Here is a 24,535-nt window from a genome sequence, read left to right on the forward strand (position 1 = left end):
CTGCCTTCTGCCAATGAACATAAAATCAACATCAGGTCTGTTTCTAACTGTCCTGCCCTAGGGACTAGTGTTGAATGACTCCGTCCGCTCATTATATCTATTCCCTCCACCACAGAGAACTCCTTCCGCACAGGAGAAGCCAGAACACCAGACACTGCACAGAAACCATTAGAGCATTCAACAGAACCTGATGAAATAAATGAAAAAAAATAACCTATTATGACTATTTTATTGTTTATAATCATTCTTAAGTGTGGAGCAAAGACAGCAAGTCTTTTTCTTACTCTCTGTGCTCTTTCCTTAAAAATTCATGGCGAACAAAAGACAGTTTTGGCAGACCAACCTTTCGGCTCTGCCAGGGTGCCTGTGCTCTGAGCCCTGCGTGATGGATGTGATGTGACGAGGGTGCTGTGCAGCCGATCTGAGCAAATTGTTTTCCCCTCCTGATGTTCCAGATTGGTTTTGAATCTCGGAGTTGAGATTGGCTTCTAGCCATTAAAAAACCCTGAGTCTGCATCCAGTTAAAATGGAAAATGAAATGCCTGACTGAGTTCTTTAGGTGAGATTTAGGGGGTTCTTTTCTAGGGCGAGGTTGGAAAATAGAAGCTAAGTGTAGAGAAGGACCCCAACCAACATGAATTTGGGATAGAAGGACAGGGGTGTCCACTCTGCTGGTCCTTGCTGTGGCCTTTTCTGCCCACTAAGGAGAAGCACTGTCGAAGACCTAAAACGGTTGCTGGTCCTATCCCCTCTGCAGACCTGGACCACCACCCAGACTAATGCTACAGTCTGCTAGCACTGCCAAAAACCCATGTCTCAGGCTCACCTGCACCTGCTGGACTCTCAGTAGAAGATCCCTGCTCTAAAATAATCAAAACCACCTACAGGCCAAAGAGGAGCCAGTGAAGATGTCTATCAGGCCTGAATAAAGAAGTACCTTGATTAGGACACATTTTGCCTCTTATGAGGCTTGATATATAGACAGCAAATAAACTTGTGGCTAACCACTAAATGAAGCTCATGAATAATATTTCTGGCTAAGACTTCCAGAACAAGGTCACTGGTTTTGGTTTAGCTGGGCTTGATGTCTCTGAGCTTTACAGGACCAGAAGCTGGTCACAGGTGAGTTCTCAGTCACATCTCTGTACACTTCCATGCATCCCATGGAGCACATAGAAACACGAGACCAGGTTTCTGGCTCAATTGATCAGGTAATGGCTCATTATTGGGGGGAAAAAAAAAGCCAACCTTTATCTTTTTTTTGTTGTTTGTGTTTTCTGAGCAAAAGCAAATAAGAAAATTCAATTTATTTCTTAGATTATTATTATTTTTTTTTACCATTGCAATGGTGAGGTTTTATTTTAGTACATTTTAGTTAACCACGTCTTTGTAACAACTCACCTCTGCTTTCTTTTGCTCTCCCACCCTTAGCTAAGAGCTAAGCTTGAGTTTGATTTTATGAGAGACCACAAAAATAGCCTGGATGGAACAGGGTAAGCCCAATAACTTTTGTACAAATGGCAGAATTTGCTGCCTCAGAACAACACGTTCCTTTGGGCCAACAGAATTTGTTGTCCAGGGGGCTCAACCTTTCACTTCTGTAGGCAAAACCAGGAGGACTGCTTTCCAACAAATGTCCACAGAGATGGACATGATTTTTATTTTACTTATACAATTTATGAACCATTATTTTTTCCAGGCAAATCCAGACAGACCTGGCCAATCCATGATGGAAATTTATTTATAGGGTCTTTTGCAAACTCATTTCCTTTACAATTTAATATTTTTCTCATTTCAAGACACCCTAGAGGAATGGGATATAAAATCTACTCTGTCTGGAGAGTGACACTGGGTTCCTGAAAAGCTCTGTAGCTGGCCAGGAATATCATATATGTCCTCTATTTACTCTGCAGAACGTGGCAATTCATCAGCAATAGAAGTAAAAATAATAATAACTTAAAAAAAATTAAACACAAAAATAGAAGTAAAAATAATAATAATTAAAAAAAATCAAACACAAAACGTGTTCCAGCATAAAGACTTTTAAAAATAAATAATTTCCCTAGACCTCTCTGAGGGTGCAACATGATTTCTCCCCCAGCTGGTGCTGTCAGCTGGAAAGTGCCGTGGCGAAGACCTACCTTAACCTGCTCATGGCCTTAAAACAAAGCTTCCTCACATGCTGAGCAATTTACAACTTGCAGTCACCAGTGCGATGCCCATTTATGACATAGGATACATGGCTGAGGAGGCAGACACCAAACCCATAACCCCAAAGGCTGGAAAATGCTGTCTCAGTTTTTTTTTTTTTTTTTTTTCTTCCTGTTACAGTTAAAATGTCATAAAATCTGGGTGAAGCCAGAAGGAGAGGATGTGAACCACATTATTGTCACATAACTTTCCATGACAAGGTAGGGACTAGTCTGTAGCAAACTCATGGGCAATGGGCACCAATAGGTGCAAAAACACACCTATGCTAATAAGAAGCAGTGTTGGACACAAAAGGACTTCACGGGTTCATGCAACCTCTCCCTTAAATGCAGACTCTTAAAGTGCTTTCTCTCATTTCACGCAGTCCTATTTCAGGTGAAAGAATGATTGAACAGAGTGAGAAATCTGGATGACTTAAGGGAGATACTGATCGCTTTCCTCATCCTCAGTAATTCTGCTTGAAGTTTTCAATTCTGAGTGGAAGTTGTGCAGGAAAATCAGCCAGTGAAAAAACAAAACAAAACAACAACAACAACAAAAGAAAACCAAAATGATAGCTGAGGTTTCTTAACTTTTTAAAAGATCAGATTCTGAAGTTTAAAAATTTGTAAGCCAGTCATTGAATTAATCAAAAAAAAAAAAAAAAAAAAAAAACAAGAATAAAATTGGATCTTCAATCCTAATGTATTTTTATATTTAAAAAAATTGAAAAATTTTACCAGCACTGTGGATGTTCTGAAGCTTTCAGCCAATTTCCCATAAACAACAAAAAAAAAGATGCTAATCCCTGGCTGAGGAGTTCAGTTTTTAGGAGAACTTTGTCAATATTTTGGCTCTGATATGTATTGGACAGGATGGAGCAGAGCTGAGGAATGGTGCGGAATGGGAAAAGACATAATCTCATTTGCACCAAGACAAAGCAGTTTATAGAAGGTGTAAAATCACTCATCCGCACATATCCAGGAGAAAAGGGAAAAAAGACTCAGGAGCATCAGCAGACGGTGCTGCTGGGCTGGGTACCATGATTTAAACCTGCCAGGGGTTGAGATTCCCTGCCCAAACCCAGCACCTCAGTGGCAATGGAGAAGGGGACAGCCACCCAAAAGGTGGGCAAGGAGACCCCTCCCCAGTGTGCTTAGAGAAGCAAGAGGAGCTATAGGATACAGCCAGATGCTTTACAGGATGAGAAGAAAAAGTACACAAAGATGACACAGTGGAAGAATCAAAACTGGAAAAATACAACCAGTTCCTCCAAGCCTTTGCCTCCTCCTAGGATGTGTTTGTGAAAGTCTCTCTACCCAAGTGTTGGCTGTACCCTGACTCCACAGCTGCCTCCTTTTTTTTTTTTTTCTTTTTTTTTTTCCCAGGATGAGAACTATCACCCCAGGGGGACTCAGACCTCTGGATGGGGATAAACTGTCCTTGAGAAGTGCCCGGTGATGGAGAAAAGTGAAGGTGACCACACTCCAGATCTGCAGGCTTTTGGCTAAGCACTGGCAGGACCACTCTGCCTGCCCTTCCAGCACAAATTCAAACTGCAAATGGTGGTTTCTTCTCTGTTTCAGAGACTCAGTGGAGGATGTCCTTGGATCCCTACCTAACAAAGCACAGCCTATGCACTCAGTCAACACTTTCTGCAATCTCAGCACTCAGCACAGGACAGATAGGAACAGACTTTGACAAATATACAGTCTACCTCACAGTCTGTCATGAGTTTAAAGGCAAAATTATTCCCCTGTTTTGGTATAAACATCTTCCTTTCTTTCATGAACCCAAGAAAAAAGAATCTATTATGTGTGATTTGCATTTGAAAAGATTTCTTCCCGTTGTGCATGTAATTTTTATCTCCATTTATCATCAGTTTTTAAGCATTTATTGTAAGTAATCCAGTGATGAATGCATTTCAGTTTACGAGGGGTTTTGTATTTGTTTATAAATAATTTTATGGTTTTTGCTAATTCCTTGAACTTTGCTAAGTGATTGTCAAATATTATTAATCTTGAGGGGTCTGTAACAAGCACAAGTAAACAGTGAGTGGGTTTTTTGGTGGTTCTTTCTTTTTTTCTGGTCTTTTTTTTTTTTTTTTTCTTTTGCTTTGTTCCAACAGTGAAATGATGTTAAGTGATCTTTGAGTGAGAAAATCAGGAAGGTCATTGCATGTACTTGGAAGATTTAAGCACAACATACTTCTAGATGGATAGAAAGCCAGAGACAGCATCCTCAATGTGCTTCTCTCTTATCGGTGGTTCAGCCACATGGGATGTTAAGTATCGCAGCTCTACACATTGACAGCTGACTGGTGATAACTTGTACCCCCTTTACATTCCCTCCTGAGGCCATGCCAAAATCTGTGAGGAAAAGGCAAGCAGCGAGCATGGCTGGGCTGACTCAGATTTCTGCAGAGCTGGTTAGCTCTCCATGCTAAGCTTTCACTAGAGCTGACTTCTCTGGCAAGGCTACCTAACTTCTCTGTAATAGCATTGTTAGCATTGTTCCTGTGAATATTGTTGTTCACAATAGCAACAGTGACAATAAGAAAAGTTTATGCTTTGAAAACCTGTCCTTTCAATAGCTGCTGATTTGGTGGTAAATGGTTATGAGGAGTTTTGACTTATTATAATGATACAAAACAAACAAACAAAACCAAACCAAAACAAAAACGACAAACATCACAAATAAATACTGGCTTTTAAAGATTGGCTCATGCGTGTTTGCAATTGGTTGAGAGGTGCTTCAATGCCTTACAGAGGCTACCACATCCCCTACCTATCTCTTAGCCACCACACCTCTACCAGGTCCGAATCCAAAACCCAGGGATGTCAAGGGGAGGAGGTTTGTTCCTTGACTTCACTGGGTGTTGGATCCTAACCTGAGAAGCTGTTTAAAGATGATGTGGGACACAGAAAGCAGAGTCAAGGTCTCAGCAGCTCTTCCTGACCAACTTCAGAGTTTTGGGGGAAGTTTGTCCTTAATACATACTCAAAAGTCGCAGTGGTGAAGTGATTGGATACATCTCTGAGGTGCTGGTTGGTGCCACCCAGCAGCATATCTAAAGGACCAGGACAGAGAATAGGTTATTCTATAGGTTCCACCTGCATCCTAAAGGACTTCTGCAAACTGCCCCAAGGCCTGTTTTCTATCCGATTTGCATAACAGTAAGGTGGAGTAAAAATGCTTCAGGTGATTGGAATTTACCAAGAAAGAAAAAAAGAAATATGAAAACAAAACAAAACAAAGCACCATGAGAGGCTGACTTTTGGACAGCTTGAACTGAATAGTGACATTATGACAGGGTCTGAAGAGAGGATCCAGGCTGGCTCAGCCAGAGTCCTTTCTTTGAGGAAGCACTTGCTGCAATAGGAAATCTGGTCATTGTTCCTAATTTTGTAGTACTGGACACTTCTCAATCATGCTTCAGAATGGTCAGAGACCCTTTGCTAACGCTCAGCTGGTGTGAAATGACCTCAGCACATAACACGGTTGGTCAACAAAGGCTGTATCTCTTTGCCACTGATGAAGACATGAAGTGTGTCAGAAAACGACCTTTTGGCACACCTTGCAAAAACCACCAGAAAGAGAAACTCTGCACAGGGAAAAAATATTCCTGGTCTCTCTCTCTTGTAGGAAGCAGGTTTTTCCTTGTGCTCTTCCCTTTGGAGGCAACCCCAATAGCATTTTCTCATCTGAGCATCTCTAAGCAAACTCAATGGTTTTGGTTGAAGTTTTATACTCATTGGCACCAGCTAAGGCAGTGGCCAGGTGCACATAGGTGTGTGTGTGGCTCATCTGAATGACCCCACTGTTAAGAATGGGAAAGATGCTCAGAAGGTGACCTTCTAGGAGCAATCCCTGTGCTTTTGTCCAGCAAATTTTGCCCTTGGTTCTCATGAAGGTAGGTTTGCCTGGCTGTATCCAGCATCTTATGCCTCTGGGCCATGCAGACAGATTTGGAGTCTTTCTCCTTGTGAGGGCATGGAGTAGTGAGAAACAAGAAATTCAGATGGGGAGAACGAACATCAATTTAAAGATTAAAAAAATGACTGAAGCTTGTTTCCATGAGCTTCCACAAACAGGGAGGGCTCATTTAGCTACCCTCAGAGCAGATTTTAGCCACACAGACACCGGCACACACTCTTCATGAAGATCTTGTGAAGATCACAACCAAATTCCCCTCCCTGCCTCAGCCAGCTTGGGAGCAGTCAGGGTGGGCCTCTCTCCACTGCTGTATCTGGAAGAATGACATTTTCGCACATTTTGATAACCACATTTTCCATCCTAAAATTGCACTGGTTTCTGGCTTGCTACTGGGACTCAGGTCAGGGAAAGGAGAATACAGTTTTCAGCCTGCATCTAGCAACATGAGCTGTTAACCCTGCCTACCGCAGAGGACCATTTTGGCAGGCAGTGGGAATACCCAAGGGAAGAACATGCCCCAGGCAGCTGGTCGTACCGACCCTTCCATGCTGAGCTCTTGGCTGCAAGAATGGACAGCCACAGCCTCCCCGAGTAGGTCTCGTGTGTGTTACCAGACAGACTTTAAGAGGAAAGAGCAAACTGAACCAAAGATGCTGGTGCCCAGGGTGGCTTTGTACCCTTGCAAGAAGATGGCACTGTACCTTTCTTGCAAGACTCTTGCTCTACTGGGTGAGACTCCCACCCTCCCAGGCTGCCCAAGCTCTCCAAAAGGTGAAAGGACCACGTGCTCCTGTGCAACCCTCCCTCGCCAACTCTCAGTATCTCTGTTCAGCAGGTAGCAAGGCCCTCGGGACAGCCCTGCCCCCATTATCACCAGGGAGACTCAGATCACTGAATATATGTGTGTGATCAACCACTGGCCACATTGGTGGCTCACTTTTTTTTCCCATATAACTTAACCTCTCGTTCCACCGAACAGAGAAACTGTATGGAAATCCTTGGCATCTGATGCGTGGCCTGATATTCTTTTGCCCACTAAATGCTCTCCAGGAACCTTTCTCATCCTTTTGCTTCTTCTCCTCCTCTCTTTACATCACTGTCTCTCTTTCTTCTTCAACAAGTACTGTGGGTCTGTCTCCATCATAAAGCCCAGAGCCATTCAGGTACTCCTCGTCTTTGTTGTACTGCTCTGGTCCAGAAGAAGGCATGGAGTTTTCAGAAATAGAGCCATTTTTTACATAACCTGGTAAATTCCGGTGTCCGTTGAGGGTCCCTGGTATAAGTCTTGTATTGAGATGGAGGGCAAGTGCCCCTCTCGTGGCTACATTTGTGATGCTGGTGTGGGAAACCATTGGTCCATAACTGTAGGTTGTGCTCCCACTTCGTGCTTTCCTTTTGAAGTCAAGTGCTAATGTCCACCTGCTCCATGACTTCTTTATTTCTGCTTGGACCTGAGATAAGAGGGGAAAAAAAAACATCAGTGGAAGGACAGAGGGCGATCAGCAGGATGTATTATCCACAGGGGTGGAGAAATCTTTGGAGGGTAAAATTGGAAGGAACATCTTGTGTTTATGCTGCAGAACATAAGAAACATATCTGTAGTTGCATTTCCCCTTAAAATCCATAAGCTTAGGCCCAACAAAACTTATGTTGGACCATGAAAGTAATTCTATTCTTTGCACTGTGCATTCACTGACCACCTAGATTGTTAGCATCCAGCCACAGAGGGAATTACAGGGAACAAAGACAGCTCAAAAGCAATCTTAAAATTAAAGCATGTCACTTGAAACAGAATAAAAGGGTCAACAAAGCTTGGCCTAACAAAAGAGCTTGCTGCTTAGACAGCTATTCTATCAATCCCCTTTTATTTCTGCCACCGATCAGATATTAGGCAGCACAAAACAGCACTTGTGCTGGGAAAAGGAAAAAAAAAAGCACATTTTTTCCACCCATTAGCTACTTCCAGTAGCTCATTTATTGATGACAGATTGATCTGTATGTCTTACATGACCAAAATGAGTGTACGAACTTTCTGTGTGCATGGACAGATCTTTCAGCGAGTGAAAAACAGGGTTGCATCTCTAGACTAAGAGGGGATACACTGATGTGCATCCACCTTACCACCTGCATTTAGAACTAGCTTAACAAAGGTGGGACATAATTAAGAAGCTGATGACTCTTACCTCTCCATTGCAAAAACAGTATATGATGGCAACAAAAAATCCCTAGAAGAAAGAAGAAATAACACATTAATATTAATCTGGCAGCAGCTGAGTATCTATACCCCGATGGGGTTGCCCAGCATCCCTGTGCTTCTCTGAAATCAGTGATGTTTATAACTTGCTTTATATGATATGGATAGGAAACATTGCTCTGTTTAGTAGTGCATGAGGGACAGATTAACGTAGCCATTTTTTACAGACAATTCACAAAGTAAATGGACTATATAAACTCTCTGGATCATGCTCTACCTAACACATCTATTCCCCTGCCCCGATCTTTTGCAAAATTCCTAAGACAGTGATGAGTGCCTGGGAAGGTGGTGGGGTCTCACTCACTAGAGGTATTTAGGAACATATTGGATACACATTTCCAGTGCTTTACATGTAGCTGATCCTGCTGCTGGACAGGAGATGGCCCTAATGGGACTCTTTCAGCCCTTGTTTCAAGTGGGGCAGCCTGTACGTTGGGCAGAACTGGCTGAGGGGGAGCGGCAAAACCAGTCAGATGTGAGAAAACCGTCCACATATTTTTTATTGGTCAATAGTTCGTCCAGATCTTGGTGAGGTCACCTGCTATTTGTTCCCTTCTGAGCCCAGCAGGAACTGTGGAAGTGCATGGATGCAAGCTTTGTCCCCACCTGCTATACAATTTCATCTGGCAGACCCACTGTCCCCCTCCATCATCCACACTAGTTGACCATGATGATAGGTAGTTGCATGTGAGCCAAAAGTTAATCTCTGAGGGAAGAGTGGGCAGTGGCTAAAAAACACTGCTCTGATTGTAGAGCTTTGCATATTCTTGCTGTTGTGCCTTATACAGGAGCAGTCCTATAACTGAATTTGCCTTTTACCCAAACCTTGAACTGAGGAATCCATTCACAGTGCTGAGAGACAGCTTGGGATAAGCTAATTGGAAGCTAATTTGAAACAACACGTCTCTGTGGATCTCTACCAGCTTATGTCTATCCTGGATCTACACAGATTTTGTGGGGCAAGGTATCTTTCAACAGTTTTTTTTTTTTTTTTGACACACTGATCCTTTTGGCACTGTATTTTGCAAATATAAAACATACTTGTTGCTAAAATACTGTCAAATCACCTTGTGAATGAAATCTGACATGCTGTAAACACAACCCTGTTTCTAAAGAGAACACCTTGCACTCTCCTTTCCCTTCCCCCTCTGTTTAAATTCTTGTAGTTTGTCCCCATAGTTTAACAATTACAATACCTGGAAAGAGTTGAACAGCATTTCATAGTGCATTTGAACTTGCCAAAGAATCCCTGACACATCTGTGTATGGCATAGCCATGAAAACAATATAGTGAACGCCAAAGAGAGGCATAAGGACGAGGGTAGATTTCAGCAGCTTCCTGGAGGAACAAGGAAAGAGAAGACACAGAGGAAGTCAGTGGATGGAGTGAAACTCCCAGCCAGGCTGGTCCACCTCATACCTTGTGTGTCTATCATGCATAATTTTATTATGGCTCAACATGCCCCCTTTACTAGTCCTGGAGAACTTACATTTACCCAGGCTCTATGTCCACCCACAGTTTCAAGCCATTTATTCTCGTATGGCATGAGACACAACCCAATCCATCCCCCAGCATGTCATGATATGCTAATCTAACCCTCTTCACATGCATGTCCCCATGAGATGCTGCTGTAGGTACTGGAGGTGAAGACACCAAGACTTCTTTCTCAGCCTGAGACCATCCACTATTTTCAGTCAGGAATATGGGAACAAGATGGAAGAGTGACTGGAAAGAAATATCCACTGCTGCTTCCAGGTCCCAGCCTCTAAATTCCCTTGCCCCTAAAGGGTGATTCTGCTTCTGAATTTAAAGACTGGAAATGGTCCTAGACAGCCTACTCCAGATGGCCTTGTTGGAGCAGAGGGACTGGACCGGATGGTTTCCAGAGAGTCCTGCTCACCACAAAATTTCTGTAATTTTACAGTTCTCTCTTCTTTTTGAAGCAAAGATCCACCCAGGGTTAGTGCCTTCTGTGCAACGGTGGAGAGGGAATTGCAGAATTATGCTAGATACCAAAGGGAAGTGGATGTCATAGTACGGGGTAAGCTGGGGGTCACCAATCCTAGGAGGTGTTTTGGACTGCAGCATCCCCTGGAAAGCCCTGTTTGAAGGAGAAGCTCCATCTCAGCACAACACCTATGTCAGGGGGTAGGAGGGAGGTAAAATGAAGCCCTGAGTGCTTGGCTGGGTTTGCTCCTGAGGGATCCAGCTTTGCCTGGAAGTGATGCTAATTGAAGGATTAAACCTGCTGCCAAGAGTTACAGCAAGTCACCAAGTGCAGGCAATTATTGAGAAGGACGGACATCACTACCAGAAAGACCTGGTACCACCTCTGTCCAGCAACTGGAAACCACCGAGGGAATTTAGAACATTAAAAGGAGCAGGCCCCATCCAAACCATAATTAATAGCAAGCTTCAGCCAGGGATAAATAAATAAATAGATAAATCAGAGCCCTGACAGGGCAGCAAAGGAAAATGGAGAGGTGTTTTCCAGCCAAATATCATTCCTGATTCAAATGAAACATCTTGTGTTTGGAGAGTGTGATGGTAGCAATGAGCTCATGGTTTGCAGCCCAAATTGCCCTGTTCTTCCCCCCTGCATGTGTCCTGCCGGTGAGTCCAGCCGAAGGGATTCGGAGAAGCCTTGGGAGCCCTCGAGCAGCCGAGGTGTCTCAGCAATCTGCTTTTTCTGTCCAGCTTTGACCATACTACAAATACCCTAAATTATCAAGAGAGAAGAGCTGGCAGAACAAAGGAAAACAAAACAAACAAGGAAAGGCCAGATTTCCAGCAAAGTTTCAGGAATCTTTTTTTTTTTTTATTATTATTATTTCAGCAAAAGCACTGGAGCACCCGCTGAAGGGCAGATTTAACAAATAGACCAAGTTTTACAAAGCACAGGAGGGAAATAAACAGAAATAAATAAAATTGTACAAGGTTTAGGGGCTTCAACAGCACCAGCAACGCTTTTATTTTTGCACTGTTGGTTCAAGGCCAGCACAGTCACTTCCTAACTGGCTGGAGGAACTGAGCTCCTCTCTTTACTATGAGGCAGGTCCCTGGGGTTGGATTGGAGAGGTTTAGGGGAGGTTTAATCGGCTGCTGATTCATTCTGCATTATCAGGCTCAGAAGATGGTGTTCTTCTCACCTTTTTTTAAGTGTCTACAGGGTGGGTATTTTCAGCTGAACCACTCACCCAGGGCTCCCTCTGCAGTCAAAGAGGGAAGGGGGAACTTTGACTTCTCCCCAAACCGAGGAGGGTTCGTGACTCACCTGTACTGTTGTCTTGAGTCACACCTCCCTGCATTTGTCTCCCGTAGCTTGGTTGCTAGGACTCTGATAATATTGATAAAAAGAATAAAATTTACCTGGAAGAGGGAAAAACAACAACAATTAAAAACTGTTAAAGGAGATGCAGCTGATGTTCACATTGGTCAGGCTGTGCTTCCCCCAAGGTGAGTCAAGGGGCTTGTGTCTGAGCTGGAAGTGCTCCTCCTGGGGCAGGGATAGCTCCCCTGGGAAAAACCCAGTGAATGGTGAGATTACACCAGCCTTGTTTAACCAGAATGGTTGAGAGAGAAGGGAATGGCATCCTCTGGGAAGGGGTAGGCATCCCAAATGGGAACACCGACACATGAGCTAGCCAGCCTGGGCTGCCTTGTGCATGAGTCCCTTATTGAAAAATGCTGTGAGATAGGGAGAGACTGAAAGATAGCGAGGAGGTGGTGAGTAGACACCTGACAAGTGGATATAATCTCAGTATTCAAGGCAGTGATTACCAGACATTTCAAGGTTTGGACCGCAGTCAGCTCTCAGTGTTTTTCACATCATCTTTATTACTTGGCTTACAGCTCTGTACAGTGATATGGGCCATTTTTATGGCCTCATAAACCTCTTAAGCTGAGTTTGGGGTCCAGGGAGCAGAGTGAAGTTCAGTTATATTGTCCCTTGCAGCCAACCTGATGTTAAGGTCCCCTCAGGCTAAGAGGAGCATTAGTAAGATGATTTTACATATTTCCATGTGCAAAAGGAAAGAAGAACAAGCAACCTGCATCACGAAGAAAACACAGAGTAGACACAGCTAGATATGACAGGTCAAGAACATAGAAGGGTAAAATAACTACAACTTCTGTTGTACATCTACAATAAAAGTTCTCCAGAGGAGTGTGTGGTGTGGACCAGACAGTAGGGACAGCAACAACAGACAGAAAAAAATATCTTCTTGCTGTACAGGGAGCCATATCTGCGAACCCAGTTGCTGAACTAAGCTCACCCAGTCCTACAGGAACATGCCCATGGTGAGGGATGCTGCAAAAGGTAACAATACCTCATGGTTACACTGATATTTATCAGAGCTGAGAAATGGGGAGATGTTTGGGGGATTCCTGGGTTTTTGAATGTTCTTATGAATGGCTTATAACCCTAGCTGTCCCCGACAAACCTATTCTCAAGGACATGGTGAAACTACAAGAAGGCTGCACACTGCTGGGCTAATACTGATGTCTATGGGTTTGCAGCAGTCATTTGACTTCTCAGATACCAGTGTAGCAGCATTTCAAGGAAACAAATTACCACGCCACACACAGTCTTGTAGTTTTACACCAGAAGGGACCATTAGGAACCTCTAGTTTGATCTCCTGCAAAGCACAGTCCATAAGACCTCCTTGTATTCATTTTGGTTTGAGCTACAGCAGATCTGGGTTTCAGTGTTTCCATGACGGAGATCCTACCACAACCATTGCTAAGTCGTTCCAATGGTTAATTATCCCCACTGTTAAAACAAGTAGCTCCCTGAGCAGCCGAATGTACACGGCCTGGTTTGCTATGGCTTTGTCTTCTGTGGTTGGATTCTTTCTCCTTTAACGAGGTGCAAGTTCATTTCGAACAGCTCTCCTCTGTGTTAAAAAGGGGTAAGGTCACACTACGCCCTTTCCAGTGAAGGGGCATTGGTAGAATTTCTCTCCAGTATCTATTTGACTGTTTTCATGAGGTCTGTGGGATTTTAACATCTATGCAACTCCATTCCCTTAGTTACATTTGGTTGGAATTTACTGACTGGCACAAGAGTTGTAAGGGAGGGATGGATAGACCGACAGGCAGAGAAGCACACAGCCTGGGGCATATAACTCATTTTCATTGGAAACCAATGTTAGAAAAAGGAATTAAAAAAAAAAAAAAAAAAAAAAAAAAAAAAGCAGGCTTTTTTTTCTCATATGAGTTTTTCTAGCTTCAAAGTCTCAACTGTGGTATCTTGTTCTACATTTGTTGAATAAATTGAAGATATCCAACCTTATCATAGTCAGGAGGGAAACTCCTGTGACGTTCCTGAAACATGTGCTAAGGTTTAAAAGAAATCCAGACAACTGAACAAAATCAGTTAGTAACATAGTGGAGGGATTTTAAGCCCCTCAGCCTTCAAATTCTCTGCAAGTACATCCAGAAAATGCATAACTTAGTCCAGCAACATATGACCAGCCAGTGTGGGAATTGAAAAGGCAGCCAAGTGAACAATATGAACCCACAGAAATTAAACAGAAACAACCCACAGAATATTTTTGCATGATAAATAGCTGCATTTGCAAATAGCCAAGGTACAAGCAGAGCAGAGCCTCATGGAGAAACATTATTTTTACAAGGGCAAGCCTCAATTGAGCTCTTTCTCCTCTGCTAATTGGGCTTTAAATTAAATGCAATGGGGTTGCTGGCATTCATCTCATTGAACTATCTGAACTTTCTTCTCCATCCTACTATTTTGTTTCCAATGACCACACTGTGGGCTTGGTGATTCGTTTCTTCCAAGGTACAGAATTGATTACTAGGGCCAGGTGGAGAATTTCCACCAAAAGGAAATTCTGAAGAAGAAAAAAAACCCATCAAATCCAAAGTAGCTCACCTAATCACACATATGATCACATTTACCTCAGAAACTTTCCTGGTGTTTATATGCAGATGGACTGACTTTCTTCCCACCCACACTGATCATCTTCCAAGGCCTCCTGATTTGTGAGTCAGTGCAAAGTACACAGAGCTTAATGCAAAACCCTCTGAAGACTATAAAGAGATTCTTACCAACTCCGCTCAGCTACTCCTGGATGTATGTAATGGGGAGCTAGGATATGTGGGTGGGGAAAAGCTCTTTTACTTGCACTTACCTAACTATCAGAAGATGGAATAATGGAGAACCATAGGGAAAGACAGAAGGAGGAACAAGAGTAATGACTGAAAACTGCGAAAGCAACTTCTCAAGCTAATTAGAACCCTGTTCAAGCAAACACATGACCCACTAAATGTCCCTGATGAACTTAATAACAGTGCTTCCCAATGCAGATGCATGGTATGTGTTAAGACCCCTGGGGGTTTTCAGTATCACGTGGGTTGTCAATATTATATTGAATATTTGTTTCGTTAATGGTTTTAGGGTCTTAGGTCATGCCATCTTTCTCTCTTAAGCAAGACAAAACTGCACATAACTCCACAGCTGTATACACCTATTGAACTTACAGACAGGTCAAAAATAAGGCCCTTAAACTGGAGATGCTGAGACTCCACACCTAAGGCAGGAGCTGTGCTAAGAAGGTAATTAGAGCAGGGTAGCCTGGCCCCACTCTCTGCACTGTGCCTACACCATCAAATGCAGCCTCCCACCGTTGCAGTCAGCCAGTACTCACCACGATAGCTGCCAGGATGGGCACCTGAATAATCCATTTTAAATTGCCAGCACTCAAGTCCCAACACCTGAGAAGAGATTGAGATCCCATTAGGAAATAATTGGTTACGAGGGGCAACAGACTCGCTGTCTCCTTGGGTAAATCCACCCTTGAAGGATGGGATTCCTCCAAAGCCTGCTGGGTTGGAAAGACCTTGATCTAACCTTGCCTTCAGTCCTCATGGCTCCAAAGGAACCCTTTTTCCTGCTGTTACACCATTCAGAACTGAAACCCCTGCTAAATGCATTTAAAGTTATGCTCTCCAGATGGTGGAACAGCTCTTTCCACAGTCATCAAGACCTGTCGCTTCTGGGCAGGAACCCACCCTTTTCCACTTCTTCTTCATCTCTTTAAGAGAAAAAACTACACGAAAAGTATTCTGGTTTTCATGAAAACAAGAGAGGCTGTGCTGGGTTTTGCACTGGCTGAAATAGTTTAATGCTACCCCTTGGAATAAACCTGCACAACTTTGCCTGGGGATCAGTTCTGTCCGAGTATGTGGTAGTATGGATAATTCTGTTTTTCTACATTCAGATCCTGTGCTTCCTTCATCCCTGCAGTCACACCAAGACCCAGACATGCCCCATAAAAGCCTTTATCTTCTTTTCATCTCCAGCCCTTATCCGAGTAAGGACTGTAAGGGCAAACTGTTGGTGGCATGGATGTTCATCTATGGTTCTCCATCTGCTGATGAGGGGCTGGACGCTATTTCCTCCCAGGCATTTCCAGCAGCCATGGAATAAGGTCACTCAGTGTTAATTACTCTGTTTGAATTCTCTCCAACCACAGAGAGAGGACTGCCACAGGCCTTTCTTTATCTGAGCCAGACAGCCCCCACATGGCAGCTGCAGTTTTCATTTTGTGGGCCAAACTGCCCAGGCAACTCTTCAAGGAAAGCGAGACAGGGGCAGAGAAACCACCAGTGCTGACTGAAGGGCTGTACGAGGATGAGCCCGAGCCAATGCAGATGCGTCATCCTCCACTAGCTGTGCTACCAGGTCCTTCTGAGCCTGGAGCTTGGCTTTCTCCCCTTTGCAAAGCAGTCTCTTCCTAGGCAAAGTCATTGGAAAAGTTGCCTGGGACCCCCAAATTTTTGATGGCACATTGTGTGTAGGAGAAACCTGCCTTGTGGTCAATGTTGGGCTGTTTGGAGGCAAACGTGGTTGTGTTGGGCTTGAAGATTTGATGCTATGGATGCTTCCTTCAGCTTGATGCAAGAATAGTAGGCCTTGGGGTGTTTGTATAGGACCAAAGAAACAGCTGATTCGGCATCCTATTTCTACAGTAGCCGGAAAGTGATATTTAAGGAGAAACAGACAAGAAGGTAGTAACATTTTTCCAGAATATTCTTCCAACAATCTGCAGTTCAGGATGGCTTTCTGAGCCAGAACATTACTATTTAATACGTCTGGAAGAATTTATCTCATGAGTTTGTACAAATGCTTCTTAATCCTAAGGACATGCTGGCACCTACACCTTGTGCAGTGAGGAGGTGCTTCACCCCTCCTCAGTGTGGAGGCATCTCCTGTGGGCTGTGATGAATTTGCTACCCCCCAGCTTCATGCAGGGCTTTCCAGCTCTGCTACTGGAAGAAGCAGGGAATGACTGATCTCTACTCATGTTCTTCAGGGCATTCCTTCATGATTCAAGCCATTCCTGCCCCTGCCTGGCTGTGAAACATCTCCTTCAGCCCCAGGGATAACAGCTGTAGGTGTTCACATTATTAATTTCTGTAAAATGAAAGTAAAGCCAGGAAAGTTGCACCCATTTTAACTTTCACCCCCAACAGAAAAAAAAAAAAAAAGAGAGAAGAGAAGAGAAGAGAAGAGAAGAGAAGAGAAGAGAAGAGAAGAGAAGAGAAGAGAAGAGAAGAGAAGAGAAGAGAAGAGAAGAGAAGAGAAGAGAAGAGAAAAGAGTTGCTAATTTCATAGTAGGGATTGATTCTGGCTTTCTCTGGTTCTTTTTATCCTTGTGATACACCCACAAAGTCACCTATGCCAGAAGCCCCACAAAGGCATCACAGGTGAAAGAAAGAAAAGGAAACCCAACAGGACTTACTCTGTGTCGGCTAGAGTGGCTCTCACGCTGGCCCACGCTGTAACAAATACAGCAGGGAGACCTGCAAAGAAACACAGATCAACGGGGTGAGCAGGGGAATTAGAGGACTCTGATAGCATAAGCCACTTCGGAAAAGGATAGGGGAAGGTGGAAGAAGGAGTTTTTAAATATTCAAGCATAATTTGGACCATTAAAGCCATTTAGACCATTAAAGAATTTGGACCATTAAATCTTGTTCTTTTTATCTCTTCTGTGGTCCAAGCACCCTAATGGTAAACCAAGGATGGGAAGGGAGCATTTTATGGAGGCCAAATGGCATGGCCTGGACAAGCCCACCCTACTAAAGTCTCCTGGTTTTCAAAATGGAGCAGCTTGCTTTGCTTAAGCTTAAGCTATATTCTAAGCCATGCCTGGAGATACCCTGTTGATCTGGGGTCAATGGACTCAATGTGAGTCATGGACTTAGGACAAATGGTCACATTCCTGTACCTAAGTTATGGCATTGCTGTATGGGGACATAGCCTGTATGGCCTGAACCTGTGTGACCGTTGCTTGCTCTACATAAATGATTCAACTCAAAGCAGAGATGGGGTTTGTATAGTGCATCTTTCCCAACATATTTGTTCCTTTCCTTTGGATTCAGGGAATGGTGGGTCTAGAATTGGACTCAGACTGTATCACCCTGAAAATGGCCTTGAGTATGCCAGAAAGTTGCATTGAATCCAGAACACCTTGGTGGCTGCAACGAAACAGGGTCTGGGCATGCCTTTTGCAACTTTCCATGTTCACACATTGTTTAACTGTCAGGTAGCTCCCAACCATCTCAGAAACCCCTCTTTGTGGTTCAAGCCATCCATTTTGGGGAGAGAAGTGGTGTAGAAGGAGAGCAAAGCTGTATAAGTGTGAGCTGTGCCATCACCCCAGTTGGCCTCTAGGCTGGGAAAACAAATTCTGACCCATTTAATGTACAGAAATTGATGTGGCATGCAGATTGAACTCACCTATGGGCCTTAACCAAGCCCCTGAAAGAACTGCACTGCCCTATGCCCTATGTACACCACTGATATTTTTTAAGAGGCGCCAAGGCAGTGCCTGGCTGATATTTTGGCTAGAGAAATAAGAAGTAGCAATGAGCTGAAGGAGGAAATTTTGGCGGGAAAAATTAATGTCTTTTTTTTTTTTTTTTTTTTTTGGAATGAAAGGTCAAGGGCTCTTTCATAGGTCCTAACTCTCTACAAATTTTTCTTTACTCCATTTTGATTTTTTCTGGCCTGGATGGATAAAAAACTCTGTTAAGTGTGAGAAACTTGCTGCATGAAGCAGACAAATGCTGGAATTCAGCGTAATACTTGCAAAATGCTCTAGCCCAAGGTTCACTCCCAAAGGAACCATCCTCATTTCAGCACAGTTACACTGGGCATCGTCTTTTCCCTGCAAAAAGTAAGAGAATCACCAATATCCAAATGCAATCTTCTATTTATTTTTTTAGGGTCCAGTTCTGCTTTATTTGTACAACTGAGTCCCCTACTGGCTTCCCTTAAAAGGCAGGATCAAATCCACAGTAGCTTCCACAAATTCCAGAAGAATAACCCCTTTCAGGTGAAAAAAAAATTAAAAAATAAATAAAGGCGACATTTATCACCGATGACTGTAAATATGCTGTTCACAGTCTAAGCTCATTGGGGCTCGGCGTGCATAAGCACACGCTTAACTTTCAGCATGCACTTAAGTCTCATTAGAGTGCTTAAAGGCTTTCCTGACCACGGACGCTTTCCTGAGCTGGGGTGTGGGGCAGGGACGCCTGTCTCGTACACACATGGACAACGGGGCCGTTATCTTGCTTGGAACCTTTAAATGCCACGGTAATATAAGAAAGCATAAATAATTAAACACAGAGCCTCACTCAGGACCAGCACTGCCTACAAAGATACATTTATAAGGAATGCACCCTGCTTCACAATCCCCTGCAATGGCTGGCACTGGATAGAAAATACTTAACCTATTGCACCGGGAGCCCATGAGCGTGCTGAAGCTGAGGGCTTGGGGAAGGTGATGATTTATTGCAACAAGCACCATCTATATCCTTCTCACTGTTAATCACCCATCTATGAAAAATACGTGCAGGCTGCGAACGACTGGCAGAGCTACCCGAGGCTCAGATGCTGTAACTACTGATAGCAGCAGTCACATTCCCCTTTACACCCTCTGCCTTCAGAGGCTCGGGTTCCTGCTGCCTGCCCATAGGCAGAGGATGTTCACCCGTTATGGTGAAGCTATAATTTTGAAAGATGGATTGTTTCAGAGATTTGGATGCGTTTGACACATACTTTTTCCTTGCTAGCCTGTCCTGTATTTCAAAAATGACACCATTCCCATTCCTATTAATGCTGTGTTGTGTTAAAGGTTCCTAGCAACAATAACACATGCAGGAGAAAATAATTATATCTATGCATGTATTTATTCTGCAACTGCCACCTCACTCTGTGCAGGCAAGCTTAGGAAAAGGATCCTTGACATTTTCTGCAAAACACACAAAATGAATTCCTGGCACCAGTTTTATTGCTACGTTTGTCTTTCTGTCTCTCTAGCGTGCTTCTTATTTTCAGTGTGAACAGTCATAAATATTCTTAAATTTACGGAATGTGGAATGAATCCTCCCCCTCCCCTTTCCTCTGCCCCATTTTTAGATTCTCTCTCCATCAATGCAACATGCAGAGCTTGGGCCTCCAGGTGCTTTTTAGAATTCAGCTTTTTCCTCCCCCTCTGGTAAACCAGTCTGTCGAAGGCAGGGTCAGGAGGCTTAGTCTTCCCTCCAGCATCTCTTTTACTTTCAGAGGGTGATGACTGGCTTTTTGGTGTCTCCACGTGAAAGTGATGCCCTGAGATGGACAATACTACTACTGAGCACTCACAGCAACCATTGATGGGAGAGCCATTAACCAAAAAACCTCAAGGTTAGACACATAAAGATACAAACAGGCAGATGCCCGAGAGGATGCAGCTCCTCTTGTGATTAAATGCATCTGGCCAACCTGCCAGAAAAAGGAAAGCAAGCCTCCAAAAAATCCCGTGACCTCCTAAGTGGTTGTGTGTGAAGAGGGGTGTGGGTGCAGGTGGGCGCATGCTCGTCCTCCCCCAAACGGTGTGTGCACGACCAGCGTGATGCAGGATGAACCCCGCGGGGCGGCGATGCCGTGAGCGACTTCTACAGAATCCACATTGTATGCGCTGTGCATTTCCAGTCGTTACACACAGTGTGTACAATGCAGGTGCTATAAAGTCAGGCGTGGAAAGGGAGGTGGTGAAGTCGCCATCCCCGGGGGTGTTTAAAAGCCGTGTGGGTGCCATGTGGTGCCTAGGGACGTGGTTTGGTGGCAGGGTTAGGAATGGTTGGACTTGATGATCTTAAGGGTCTTCAACTGAAATGATTCTATGGTTCTGTCATCACCCTATCAGACAGCAAAAGTGCAGACCTCAAGCTGCACAAATTCTGGTGTCCATCCCAGCCCCTGCTCTGCTCTGCCACCTTCCTTGCACACGTGTCCTGGCACGTGGAAAAGTGCCATTTCATTTGTGCATGTGTCAAATTTGTGAGTTAGAGAGGCAGTTGCAAAGCGCCTGCTAGGAGAAGAAAGCTCATGAATAAAGACCTTATGTAGAGCTGGAGAAATCTGGTCTCTGTTCCCTGCTATTTGAACACCTCTGAATTTACAGGGAGTGTTTTTTCAGCCCCTCTCTGTCACAGTTTCCTCATATCAAATGGGACCAATAACACTTACATACACCTCTTGCCCTGTTAGGTAGGAATGCTTTCAGGCAAGGATGATTTCTGCATAGATTACCACGCGGGGCTTCCCATCACGGGTTTTTGGACCTGAGCACCTCTGACAATAACACGTGGATCTGTTTGTTTCATTCAGGTCTCCCTGCAATGCTCATTTGCACCGTAGCTGAAAGCCAGTGCGGTCCAACCGGGGGAATTAACGCGGTGTGAAGGAAAAATGCCAGTGGAATCAGCTTGGGTTTTCTGGCTATTGGTCATGCTTCTTAGACTTCCTTCATAAAACAGCTGCAAGGAACTTGAAGTCTGCTGGGGAATTTATTGTTGCCCATAATACCATTATTTATTTATTTTTGTTGGGTGCTGGCAAGGAACAAGTTCCTGTCTGTCATCGGTGCCTCCTCTGCAACTGCAAGAAGGGCGCTGTGGACTTGCATGGAGCCCTGCTCCTTTGTGCCAGTGAGGATGTGGACTTAAAAAAGCTCAGCCGAAATCTTTGGGTCTGACATCAGAATAACTGTATGTACTGGTTTCCGCTGGAAATAAGCTGCTGCAGGGTGACTTTTGCTTCCCCCACGTTGGAAATTTCCAGGCAGGATAAATCCTCCCTTGTTTATTGTTACACAAGCAAAAAATAAAAAAAAAAAAAAAAAAAAAAAAAATCCCGGCTTTTGGGGCAAATGTCTTTTCTCTACCTATGTGGAATGTCATAATTATTTATCACTGATTCCCTGTCATTCATTGCTGTGGTATGGGCAGGATCCAGTGCCCACTGCAGGGAACTGGAGTTTTTCCACTGACTCCAGTGGGTCTTGGATTGGATTGCCCTTTCCAGTGCCCAAAAGCTATCAAAGCAATACGTCTGTGCGGGTGTGTGTGTGTACATTATCATGCTAATCAAAACAAAGCAAAAACAAATGCAACTGGAGGGATCCTATGTTCTCATTCCAGAGGAATTTAAATTAAGCAGCCTCAAACTTTTGGAAGCACACAGATGATTGGTGTTGTGACAGGTGTGACTTCAGCTTTGTGGTTGCTCTGATAAAATGATTATACTCTGGCAGTGGTTGGAAGAATTAATGAGAGGAACCCATGCCTGTTAGACTGTTTTCCTTTGGCTGCATTACGAGCAGCATCAAGTTGGTTTTTCTTGTTAAACATATGGCATTATTTTTCAACTGCTTCTCTCTCTTCCAGAATTTGCTCTGGGGAATTGCTTCCTGAAGTCTGCTCCATACAGCGCAGTGCCATTTTCTGAGGAGCACATTTTATGTAGCTTGAAACTTTGGAAGAGGGTGTGGGTTTTTGCTGGTTGATTTATTTGGTTTTGTTTGTTTGCTGGTTTGTTTTAAAGAGCTGATATCTAAATTCTTTTCTCTCACTGCAGCCGAGGTAACAAACTCTCTGTCTCCAGAATATCTCTTTTTATTTATTTTCCCCCCAAACCTACTGGCTGGTGGGGACTTGACTCTACCTGAGAGATGGATGTCCACTTCGGGACTGACTTTACACCTCCTGTTCTTGTCACAGGGGTGACAAAACTGCTGGTTTTTGTCCTGTGCACCAGCTGAACATGAGGTTAGAAAGGAGCTTTTGGTCCCCTGCTGCCCCATAAGCAGAGTGTGGAAGCAAAAAAGCAGGAGAGAGTCCTGCAGTCTGGACCTCCCCGGACTGATGAATCACTTGCATGTTCTCACAAACAAAAAAAGTGCAATTCTCCATAAACTCAGATTTACATTATCATCTGGCTTGCTTGGAGTTCCACTGTTAGGGACACTGGCTATGTACAGTGGCAAAGCATGATAGTAGCCTTCCATCCATTTCCTGGAGCACTAATATTTCTTCATGCAACATATATAGACTTTCTTTCTATGTCCAAAGGCTTTTCCCAGACTGTGGGTACCTATGCCCTGGTTGTCCAAACCTTTGATTGTACCATGGGTCGCTCAGCACCCAAAAACTTGTTTTTTTTCTTCTGGAAGAAGACATGTCCTGGAATGGGGGTGGTGTGGTGCACTCATTAATCTTGCCCTAAAATGCAGTCAGGATGTAGCCAGGTGCATTTTGGACTTGGAAGCTGGGAAGAACTCCTTGGCCATACGGTTTAGAGGTAACCATCGATGCCTCTGAGCAGGTTTTTCCTGCTGTAAGCTCCTTTGTAGACCTACACTCCATTATTCATAGTTACGTCCTTGAGGATCATCTAATATGTTTCCTGTTCTCCCTTCCAGTCCACATGCTTCAGACAACCGTGGGCAGTGTTTTTATTGTCCTCAGCCTACCAGCACCTCATAACGGCTTGCAAGCCAAAGCTGATGCCAGAAGTGAACAAAAAGCACATTCTCGTCTGAAATGCCTGTGCCCACAACGCCTCCCACTAATGAGCACCCCCCCTGCACCCACTTCCCCCCCCTTTCTCTCTACTCCATGAAAAGATGCCTGGGTTAAAAGAAAAAAAAAAGGAAGAAATGGCTTTCCCACAAATTGCAGGCTTCTCCTGGTGTTCCAGCACTCGTGAAACCTCAGTAGCTTTTTACAGTGACTGAGATCAGAGGTAGGAAATCAGAGCTGAGGTCTGCCGTTGGGAGCAGATGCTCACAGCTTCACGCAACTTTCCACCCCCTCCAGCTCGGTGCTGGGTACTCAGCGGGAGGCACTTGGCAGAGCTGGGGATAACTCAGGGAGTGCACTAACATCAGCTGGACTGATCCTTCCAGAGGTCTGGGAGGTGAACACCACAATTTAGAAATGTTAAAAAACTTCACCACACAGCTCACCTGCCCTTGAAAAAGCCACCGTGTCCCTGATGCTCACTCTGCCTATGTTCGTTCCCCTGGATCTACATTTTTTGCTTCAAAGACCACCTGCAATAATCTTCTGATGGGTCAGCCGTAAGGAGCAGCCATGACTTACCCCAGCCAAATAATGTGAATCCCCAAAGATACTTCTTCTCTGAGAAAAATGCCATGAAGATGAGGCTGTGGAGATAGAGCCCTTCCACCAGGATCCAGTAGTAATTGGTTGCCAGGAAGTAGAGGAAGAAGGTAACCGCTACTTTACAACCCACCTGCAATGACCACAGAAAGACAGGGTTATGCTAAAACACGGTGTGAAATTCCTGTTCTCTGTAAATCCATGATATTTGCCAAGATGGGTCGGGAAACAAGAAGGAGAAAGAGAAAAAAGAGATCAGAAAGCTCTGTTGCGGGGCTTTTACATGGAGGGGAGTCAGTGCGAGAGGAGAAGAGATGAACAATTGGGAAGGAAACTCCTCTGCCTGGCTTCATGTCTCCAACAGCAGGTGAGAGGGGAGAATTGGGTACAGGTGGGGAGGTGGTGACCTGAGACTCTCCCCCAGCCCAGCGATGAGGGACTCACCCACTTTTTAGAGTTTCTGGGTTTTCCCTTTTCCCCGTGACTCTTGGCCATGTTACAGAAAGGACGATGGCCAAGTGTCCTTGGTCTGGATGACCTGGTGCCAGTCACTTCACCTGGACCTCCATCACCTGGCAGTGTGACACCCCCATAGCCCATGGAGAGACACAGGCACTGTGCAAAGTGATGGCCACATCCTGCCATGGGTGCCCGAGGCAGTGTCCTCCAGGCTG

At 44.3% G+C, this 24,535-nt stretch overlaps 1 protein-coding gene across 2 annotated transcripts in view; it reads right to left on the reverse strand.

The window, feature by feature from the left end:
* Positions 1-7,214: 7,214 nt before the first annotated feature.
* Positions 7,215-24,535, reverse strand: part of PTH1R (parathyroid hormone 1 receptor) — a gene marked incomplete at both ends in the record, with an annotated part of 113,629 nt that continues 96,308 nt past the window's right edge. For both annotated transcript variants that reach the window (XM_084282956.1, XM_084282957.1), the window contains 7 exons: positions 7,215-7,577; positions 8,310-8,351; positions 9,577-9,718; positions 11,655-11,749; positions 15,050-15,116; positions 17,147-17,207; positions 23,841-23,994. In XM_084282956.1, the coding sequence (XP_084139082.1) occupies positions 7,215-7,577; positions 8,310-8,351; positions 9,577-9,718; positions 11,655-11,749; positions 15,050-15,116; positions 17,147-17,207; positions 23,841-23,994 (924 nt within the window). The remainder of the gene's footprint in view (positions 7,578-8,309; positions 8,352-9,576; positions 9,719-11,654; positions 11,750-15,049; positions 15,117-17,146; positions 17,208-23,840; positions 23,995-24,535) is intronic.

The sequence above is a fragment of the Netta rufina genome (genome assembly GCF_964035555.1).
Source record: "Netta rufina genome assembly, chromosome: 2".
Classification (NCBI taxonomy): domain Eukaryota; kingdom Metazoa; phylum Chordata; class Aves; order Anseriformes; family Anatidae; genus Netta; species Netta rufina.